This window comes from Cylas formicarius, unplaced genomic scaffold, assembly GCF_029955315.1.
Source record: "Cylas formicarius isolate icCylForm1 unplaced genomic scaffold, icCylForm1.1 PGA_scaffold_1__22_contigs__length_36826433, whole genome shotgun sequence".
Lineage (NCBI taxonomy): Eukaryota > Metazoa > Arthropoda > Insecta > Coleoptera > Brentidae > Cylas > Cylas formicarius.
In genome coordinates this window covers 16,969,371-16,979,806 of record NW_026844264.1, presented here as the reverse complement: position 1 = coordinate 16,979,806, position 10,436 = coordinate 16,969,371, and the positions used below count along the sequence as shown (strand labels likewise).

Below are 10,436 nucleotides of genomic sequence, written 5' to 3'. Positions count from 1 at the left end.
AAGTTTTCAAAAACAATGAAAGACGAGAGGCATAGGAAATGAAATACATTGAATGCATTATATATACAAGTCCTAGGATAAAGACTAAGATGATTACTTTAAATTCCCTTTTTAACTCGGTTCCTGAAAACTGAAATACACGAAAATAAAAATACAATTGTTTATTTTCATTTTTATTATGAAAATAAAATCTTGGTTGGGTAATATAGAGTGTGAAAAATTAAGAATTTTAGAATTGGATGTACCCGCATTTTAGTTAATAGTTGTTTCGTTTGTCATGATACAAAGACAATTTAGAAACTGACAGCTGCTAAAAATTTCCGAATGTGCTACTAATACCTTATTTGCATAACTCCACTACTAAATTTTGTGAAGATGGGGTAAATTTGTCAAATATTAACAAAATATAAACCTTACATCTATTCTTATCCAAATTTTAAGATTAAAAATGTGCTTTTCAGGTTACTCAATTTTCGAAATGGGTATTTTTAATTTCGCGATGCCCAATTTTTCATTTTCTCCATACTCATTTAAAGGACTATGGAATGATTAGGATTTTTAACACAAGAAAATCAAAATACTTAACGCATAATTGGCGAATACCGTTTTTGTTATCTGAATACTGACTTACGTAGATATTACTTGAACAGATTTTTGTTACCAACAGATCATCCCTAAACCTAAGTTTCGCCGTATCACGGCTCATCAGTAGGGCTAGACCTTGCAAAATGAAAACTGAGTTACCTTATTTCGATAGTACCCTATTAGAAAGTTCGTATATGTCGTTTAAGGGCAGTTGAATTTCTTAACAATTAGGTATATTATTTCACTATACATCGAAAGCCATAGTTATTGTTACGTAAATGGCAGTTATAACTAGCATACTCTCCGAACATTTATTTTGAAAAAAACTACTGAATGCCACTCTTTCGATTTTTTTGAAAAATCATTACCTAATTAGTTTAACCACTATTAATTTGGTCTATGCGGGGCATGGGGGGGGGGGATATTTTTTCTTATTGCCTGCTCAGAAAAAAAAACTATGTTGCATAGTTGTGATCTTGTGGAGTTGTTCGTGGATTTATTCTGAGATTTATTCATGACTTTGCCTCGACTCTAGATATAATGTTATCTATCTGCTGTATGCTTTTTTTTCTGATAAATTGGTTAAGGCTTTCGCGGCCCGTTGATGAGCTATTATCTTGATTCGGGTTTAAAGGCCGTCGTCGGTTGGAATTACTTCCTAACGTTTCGCTAGCACGAGTGGCGAGCTTCTTCAGAGGTCCTTCCATCTCCGATGTTGGACGTAGTCTACGTCCAACATCGGAGATGGAAGGACCTCTGAAGAAGCTCGCCACTCGTGCTAGCGAAACGTTAGGAAGTAATTCCAACCGACGACGGCCTTTAAACCCGAATCAAGATAATAGCTTTTTTTTCTGTTTTAATAAATTGAAAATAATCTGACCAAAAACTATTGATCGATTCTCTATATCGTATTTACGTAAAACTGTACCGTAAAACTTGACTTGATGCATTAATGCATAAATACACGAAGAACTTCACAAAGCAATTTGAGAACATAAGTTAATGTTTTAGAATACTCAAAGTTGCCCTTGAGGCGGGTCCGAAAAAAAGTTTTACATGTGTAAGACAGGATTAAGATGTGAATATATACGTTTACAACAAAGATATATGGTAACGCAAAGTTTTCACTTATCAGAGATCGTCTGTTAATATATTTATTTTGTCGATTTCTTTCGTGTAGATAAATAGGAGAAGAACTCAACATTTATATAAAATAATTTCATACATTTTGCAACAATAACTACAACATTTACATGACTAACAAACAAACACACCACAATAATAAACACCATAAAAATAGCTACATTAATACAAAATGATTGCTTTTATATAAAAATTCTTGTCCAGTCAGTTTATACTCAGAGCAGCCAAGAGTTTTTTTAAATTAATCACTTAATACAAGTAAAAATAAATATCATACAAACCTATTAAGCTTTGTCCGATGAAATGTAATTTCAGTATAATTCAAGCTGGCAAAAAAAATTCAATTTTGTTCCAAAAAATACTCGATTATTTCCAAAAATTTGTCTGAAATGATCCAGAACTGTGTGTTTTAGTCTCATATTTGAAACCCGTGTTAGTCGATCAGGCCTTAGCGATTAAAATTTTCGTCCGTTTTCTCAAAGTATCATATAGAGTACCACAAATGATTGTTTTATTTACCAGCGTTGCTGTTTTGTGAGGTACAGTAAATGTCAAAACTGTGTAAAATCACCAGCGCAAGTATAAGAGTATCCTGGTGACTCCTAAGACTATGAACACGTGGATATCACATGATATACTCTTACACATGTCATATGGTAAATTTTATCAATACCTAATCGAAAATTGTAATGTAATGCCGTTAACTCCTGGCCAAAATAATCTGAGTTTCACAACACAGGCTAGCTCAATTATTCTCGGTTTACAAAATCGTGATTGCGACTCAAAAGTTTATTGTACTTTAGCAAAGTGATTGAGATCAGAGGCAGTCGATTCAGAACAACCCCGTAATTTTCAAGAACACATAAAGCACTTCCGAGTGTCTATGGACGCATGACCCTAAGCTGAAGTCAGTCTCCGAAACGGGAGCACGCCTTCTTCCATTTGCACTGCGTACACCATTGTTCCCTGTGATCCATTCCGTATATTTTGCGACACTTTTTGTTCTCCCCGCGTACCCGGCGAGGTGATATCGGCATTTTAGGACTGTGGGGTCTTGGCGAAAGCTTCAGGAGTTTGTGTGGGGACTGCGGGATGGACATTGGACCGAATGCCAGATTTTGCCTCATAGTTCCAACCAACTGTCTTTGGTAATCGGGGTCTTCGTGAGGTGGACGGGCCATATCTCTGTGAGATAGTGTCGGTGGAGGACTGGTAAGTCCCAGCTCGATTTCGGTGTAATAGAATTCTTCTTCTCTTGGGGAAACACTGCAATAAATAATAAAACGCGAATTGAAAAACGCAACCGGCAAAGTATAAAGTCACCGTTTAAATTTGAAAACATTAACTAACGGATTAACAATTTAGATTGTCCACGGCCATTGCCAAATTTATCTAGCTGCAAATGTTTACGCGGCTCATTAAAGAACCAAGGCTTTTGTCGTTAACATTAACCTTGTATTTTTTAGCGTGGTTGTACTTCGCCGATATTTTTAGAACATTTGGGACAAATAATATTTAAAAAATGCTGGATGATTCTGTAATATAACCAATAACTTTCGATCTTGACTTTTTTTCGAATACTAAAAACTCCACATTTGCAATTTTGTTATCTAAACAATTCAGTTCGATATTCTTATTAATTAAAAAAAATCGCTAACATGGATTTTATAGCATTGGTATAAAGCATTGTAAACTTTTCGCTTATGGTTGAAAAGCGAACATCGGCAAAATACAAGCTTTCTCTAAACTTCCTTATTGGAGTCTATAGTCTGACCATCACTTTTTTTCTCAATTTTTCCACAACAAATCATGTTGCATGCATCTCGAAAATTTACTAATACTCTTTTTTTACCTGATGCAAGAAAAAGCATGAACCACAAAAAAAAAACATTAAAAAGTCAGTTCGTCCTAAAAATAATGCATGCAACGTGCATTTACGCAATTTATCAAACTTGTGTTTACTCGGAACCGATCCTCAATTCACCAAATTCTGACCCGGATAATGCACGAAAATAGTTACGATTTCGTTTGCATACGCCAGACTGTCTAACCTAGATTTATTTGGCATCACACTGTATGGTTTTTAAGCGTTATGCAATATCATCCGCACATATAGTTTAGCCTTGGCGTTTGTTTATTTATTTTAAGCCGACCATGGGCGTGCAACAAATCCGAATTGACGGTATAAGGCTCGTTTTAAAATTACACAAATTTTTTAAATACTTAATTCTACATTGAAATATTTCATATTTCTACTTTGCTTACAGATGGTAAAATGTATTTTGGGCGTATATTCGCCTTACCTACATCAGTGCAAAATTAAATCTTAAAATTCATCTGTACGTCAATGTTTTTCGCTGGACCGTATACTGAAATTTGTTTATAAAGGTTTGCATATAAATACACATTTCTTTTGTATACACTGGGTATCCCACTTATTTCGATAGTAAACTATTTTGACACGTGCATTTAAGACGATTCTCATTTTTTAGCAACTAAGTACTTCTTATTTCCTTATTATTCTTTTGGAATTGTACTTTTTAATAGCAATAATTACTAAGTACCAGAATTATTTGCTCCCTGATTGAAATAAATAGGTAGCTGCCAATGTAATGCATTGAAGGGCGTCAAATTTATTTCTCACTCACACCTCTATTGTTTCTTACAGTCTGTTAAGGATATGAAGCTGGTTTATGTACATGAAGGCAATACCAATTAGCGCTGTAATAACGTCGCTGTATTCTTTCTAATAAAACAGCAAAATATATAACTAAAATACGTGTGGATGTTTTCAGGAAAAAATAAAATTGTGTCACCTTATACCTACGTACCACGCGAGGATGACACGCGCGGGCAAAAATAAACTTAAAATGAAAACAAAAACGTTATGACGTCAAATCTGAGAAACGCAATACAAGCTTAAATCGTATTGTTTAGTAATTTAATTTTGGGCACCGAATGACGCGGACTCATTGAAAGAAGAAGAAGAAGAAGAAGAGTAATTTAGTTTTAGTCACGATCGAACACTGGAAGTAAATAGTTTAGTTTTCCTTCCAATTTATCGGGCTTCTAAGTAAAGGCGGATGCTCCGGCACTTACAAATTTTAGTGGATTACTGATGTTATTTTTTTGTTACTCTAATCAAGTAAAACGTGCATTTAAATAATATATAACCTTCTTGAAAATCCTTGCAATAAAGGGGAACGAATTTCAAGTTCAAGTTGCGTTACTGCCAAAACAAAACTATTAACGTAATTGACTTTATTTTTTTATTTAAGAAAATAAGGTTCCGTGCCACCGTCCTGAAGTTCAGTTAGAACTCAATTTTCCAATACCACATGATATTGTAACAAGCCACATCTGAAGCAATTCCCCATTGCCATTAACAATTCATTTTTATGACTTTTCCTCAAACAATAAGCAAACTATCAGTTGTAAACTGTACACAGAAAATGGGAACACATCACGGTACAGTACACTCAATAGTATATTCTAAAAATGTAGAAATTATATATGGCATATTTGTTTTCTATGAATTTTGTGTTTTTGAGAGATATTTTGAGATTTGTGAAGAAAGAACCTTATTCAATTACATTAGAAGCGTGTGACCAACTTATTAGGAGTGTGTCCTTAAAAGCAATGTCTTTTGTCACTGTCAGAGTCATAGTCACTTTGTAATCATATCCCGATGTTTTTAAACTTTTGTAGTTTACTGTGAACTTTGTTCTGCTTTGGTTTGTCAATTCACGTACCTACATTATGTAGGCTACATGATGATGCTACTGTACTCTTGACTAATAAATAATTCTACCAATGCTGTAAACTACACGTGAACAGTTGGTTCTCTTTTTAATTGCATTATATCTTTTTTTTTTAGCGATTCTGTCCTCAATTTTCTGCGAAATTCCTAACTCAACAGATCCTATCTACAAAATAAAGTTAAAAAAATGATCTATATAAAAACTTTTGCTTTTATATTTATTACTCGCAGCATATAAGCAGGTTTATATAGAAAAAGTATTTTGCCAAATGCCGCGAAATTACTTCGCAAATTTGGCTCCATTGTGTTTGTACTTGCTACACCTACGTTTTAGCAAACAATCGATTTTTATTTTTCCAGGTTAAGGTTATAGATCGCGACAAATAGTGCAAATAAAGCCGAATTGTATTTGGGACGTGCGAACAAAGTAATGAATATTGTAGCTCGATTTCTGTAGCTTACGGTACTAAGCGTGAAACGGAAAGTAGAGTAATGTAACGGACTTGAGTGTAACGGTTTCGAGCAAAAGCGGTCGGTAGTTAATATAAAGAATGAGAAAAAATAATAATTTATATCAACATCAAAGTTGCTGATAAATGTGAACAATGCAAGAGCAGAAAAAGTAAATACAATTTTTATAATTCCAATTTAATTATACTTGAAAGGTGTAACTGGAAATGTAGCAAGTATATTTCTAGAGAAACAGGTATAAATCTATGAGTTGCTTTTACTGTTATAAGATAAATAGATATTGGAGAAATAAATCACAAAGATGTTGACCTTATGGAATTAGGAACGAGCATACATTAGATAATATGTTTGTAGCTATGATGTCGGTAGAGAACAGAATGGAATGACCCCAAAAAAATTTACCTGCACTTTGCTTCATTTTCATTCGACATAGCTTTTTCCATACAATCGTTTTTCTCTGAACATTTAACGCATATTCAGATCAAGTCAGATTTATTAATCTATTTTTTGTCAATGGAAAACAGCAGTAGGTTAACAAGAGTGTGTTATTTGTTCTTCATTTTCCCTAATGCTAAACTAGTTTCAAACGCATTTGTTTATATCAATCATTCTTATAAGCATTTCCACTTGACACATAAAAAGTTCTTGAGCTGTAACAATCTTGTCTTGCTTTTTTTGTAGGAAGCTTGAATACGCAACAACATAGACGGATGCAAATTTATTGATTTTAAATTTTGCGTTAAGATTTGACGCTTTCGCAAACAAATTTGACGAGTTTCTTTCTTCCCGTAATGTCAGGAATGCGCAGGTTTAACTTTCGATTAAAGAAATTGAAATTATACACCAAGGCAGGTAAATAACCTCCCCCGTTCCAGACCAACCATAACGCAGGGTGTCAGGTAGAAGAGATTTTGTTTACGTTTTTTCGGGACCGTCTGGTCTGGAGGGCACAGTCCGAATAATTCGAGGCGGTGTTGCCATATATATTGAACTGATGGTTCCAATTTTTAGCGATGATTATACACATGTGAACTGATTTTTTTAATTAAAAACTTACTTGTGTTCGGTCCTAACATGGCTTTCTATATCTTCACAGGTGTTGGAAGACTTGGTGCAACCTCGAAATGTGCACTGGAAAACAACGCGGGTGATATTCTGAAACAAACAGGACGAGTTTAGTTACATTTAGCAAATGACTTAATACGTATCTACGTAGATCAATGTCAGTCAGCATAAAGAAACATCGAGTGCACTATTGGCAAAAATATGTCGGAAGAGAATGTAAAAGTAAAACGACGTTATTTTTTTATGAATGCCCTATTGTACGCTTTGATATCCGCTCCAAATTTCTACAAAATATGTGAAACAAAAGCAATACATAAGGAGATATCTAAAGGTGCCAATCAAATATAAATACCACCTTTCGTACAATTTGCTGTCCTTAATTGAGAAGCAAAGCGCAATACAATGTAATGTGTGCGGCTAAACTTCCTGCCTATTTGCGTTTTAAGAACAGGCAGTTGTTGAGAATGAAGGTCTGAATAATTATTATAAATAAATAGCAAGCTTAATATTACCGGGGTATTAAAGAAGTATATGTGTACATAAATAAATAGGAACGACCGCTAATTTTCAGAGTTATCCTAAAAAATATGATCGATCATTACAAAAGGTGATGTTTACAGCGAAACAGTTAGACCCAAAACATTAAATAATTTTAGTCACCAGCATAGTGTAAAACTAACTAAATGTTTGTGTTTGCATTGGAAACGTACCATAAAGACCCTTGAACCTGCGATAGATAAAATCTCAAAGTTAAATGAACTATCAATTAATTTAAGGAACTAAACTTTTAGAAAGGTTCTTTGAAATAAAATAAAATAAAATGTTTTTTTTAGTCGCTCAGCAAATTTTAACTTGTAAAAATTCTTCTTCCAGAATTTGTGATGGAACACAATGTCTTAGCCCCTTTTTGTTATTGATATTAAAACTACCTAATCTGTTAACGCAACTGTAACTATATCTTTTTCCAATACAAAATACTAACAGACGGTTGCTTGAGAGAAGGGAAGATTATTTCCAAAGAAAGAGAATCTAATCTAATATTTGATGTTGAAATGCATGGATATAATTATCAAATCAACTCTCAAATTTAATTGACATTTTGTTTTATTCAAGCATTAAATTGAACATTGTAAAACGGCCCCGTGTCGGCTTTGCTTCAAAATTTATGAAGCAGGATAGTGTGCAACGATCAAATTATTATGGACGGGAAATCTAACAGGCCAAGGACAAAGAATCCGCTCGATTTTGAGCCTTAAAGACCAGCGCTTTTGCAGCTTTGCAGCCAATGCTCCACAACGCGATGAACACTGTTGCCGTGTGGTCGTGTTTGAAATTGTTTGCTTTGAAAAACAATTGGCATGCAAATACTTCGTTCGTCATTTACATAAATTAAGCAACCTGTTACATGGAACCAGATATTGATTTGACTGGTTCTATTAACCTCATAATGCTCATAACAAACTTTTCTCCTTTACTTTCGATGCTCGATTCAGATACATATATCTGTTCTGTTCGAAAACTGATCATGACAACGGCGGCAGGCCTGCTGAATTATTGTCAACTCGCTTCACGCCAAGCAGTTCCTGTTTTTGCACGCAAGAAAATCGTGGTTAAATCTTGGCAACGTTGTCTCTGCACGTGGCTTTGTCTATAAACATATCGACCCACCCGGCCATGTTGGGACATCAGGCTTCAATCCGGCAATAGTAGACGGAGATAGCATCAATAACAACGTATTCTGCTCTCGCTCTAGCGCGACGGTTCTTTGTTTGAATTTTGACTCTTTTATCACTATGTCAATTTAGCGGGATAATGGCGTAAATGAATGGGTTTTGTTTGCACTTCATTTCTTTCGCAGTGCCTTGGTCTTTGTCCTGCCTTTAAAGATTTAGCGGAAAGGAATTGGGCTGGTCATTTCGTCCTCCGTTTTATTCGCATTTGAAATTAACTGAAATTGCAGAGTATTTTTACTATTATGACCTACCTAAATGTGCTTTGAGCATTTGGTTTGACAAACATTTCATAATTCGACTTCCGTTAACACATTAATGTTTAAATTAAGGATATTTGCCATTATTAGGAATGCATATTTTATGCGTCTGTGGCTAACTTTTAATTTCGAAGATAAAACGATACAATCTGAATAGCTTCAGCTCAGTTTAATCTTGAAGTTTCTAGGTCTCACAAATTTTTTTATGTATCTAAGATTTTCTGCAAAATATTTGCGGAAAATTTCTAACAAAGATGCCTTATCTTTTTCATCACTCCCAACTGACTAAGTTGCTAAATTGCCGTATTTTTTTTTGGAAACTTGATTAATTTTTATAAGAAGGCAACAACCTCTGAAATCCGAACATAATTGGCAACGCCGAGTTAAATAATTACTGTTGTCACAGAACAGTGTGTGCCCTGTGCCATTGCTGTTTTCATTTTTGGTGTCAATATCTCTGTACCGTACTCACAAACGTGTATATATTTGACTTTAACAAACTGGAAAATAAACTTACATAAATATTTACATGTGAATTCCTACATTTTTAGGTACACTTAAATAGCTACGAAGGATGTTTGGGAAATAAGTTTTGGTGTACAAGAATTACGGGAAATATAATAACGCAATTCAACCAAAAGTTGAATTTTACTATAACAAGTATAAGAAATACTCCTTGCCAAGTACTGTTTGTGGGAGTGCTTCTTGAACATATTTTCGCTTAGATGTTTCATGCGTGATATCTAGCCCCTCAAAGTTATTTCAATGGAGGTTAAACCTATGAGTTTATGAAAACTAACGCTTCGCACCGATTTACAAAAAAAATACAAAGAAATTGCATCGTATCTACAGAATTATACAGACGCCGACGTGGGTGTTGCAATTCTGCACTGCTTTTCCAGACCTTGCCTGAAAATGTAATAAGATTTCGACATATTTTGTGAAAATACTGCGGAAAAATGCGGCATTCAAACTGCGGCGATCTGTCAGCAGCCATATCGTTTGTTGAAGGCCACAAGGTCTTATGGGTCCTACGTCAAAATTTGTCATTAGAGTTGCCACTGGTTAAAAACGAAATTTTAAACCTCGCGCATGCGCACGTTGAATAGACCATCTCAAACAAAAATTACATAGTTATGAGTTTCTATACTGTCAGCATACGCAGGGCCTCTATATGTATACTAGCCATATGGGCGTAACCCACTAAATTCTTATCGCTAAATACGACTTATAAACAACGTCAACGTTGACCGGTTTTGGCCTCTTCCTCTGGTCAAAATGACCCGGGAACATTTTATTACTGCGTAGTAAACGCCTCCTCGGCGGGCATTCGCCCTCATGGATATATTAAACAGCTAGAAAATAAATTAAAAACGGTCGAGCAGGTCGTGTATCGTAGGTATGCGAAGATCTCATTTTCCA

General features: G+C 34.7%; 1 protein-coding gene across 1 annotated transcript in view; it reads right to left on the bottom strand.

Annotated features, from left to right (window-relative positions):
• Nucleotides 1-1,442: 1,442 nt before the first annotated feature.
• Nucleotides 1,443-10,436, bottom strand: part of LOC132696119 (zinc finger protein 395) — a 68,494-nt gene continuing 59,500 nt past the window's right edge. Inside the window, exons 5-6 of the mRNA XM_060660744.1 lie at nt 7,017-7,114; nt 1,443-2,994 (exon numbers count right to left, since the gene is read on the bottom strand). Coding sequence (XP_060516727.1) covers nt 2,637-2,994; nt 7,017-7,114 — 456 coding nt within the window. The 3' untranslated portion in view covers nt 1,443-2,636. The remainder of the gene's footprint in view (nt 2,995-7,016; nt 7,115-10,436) is intronic.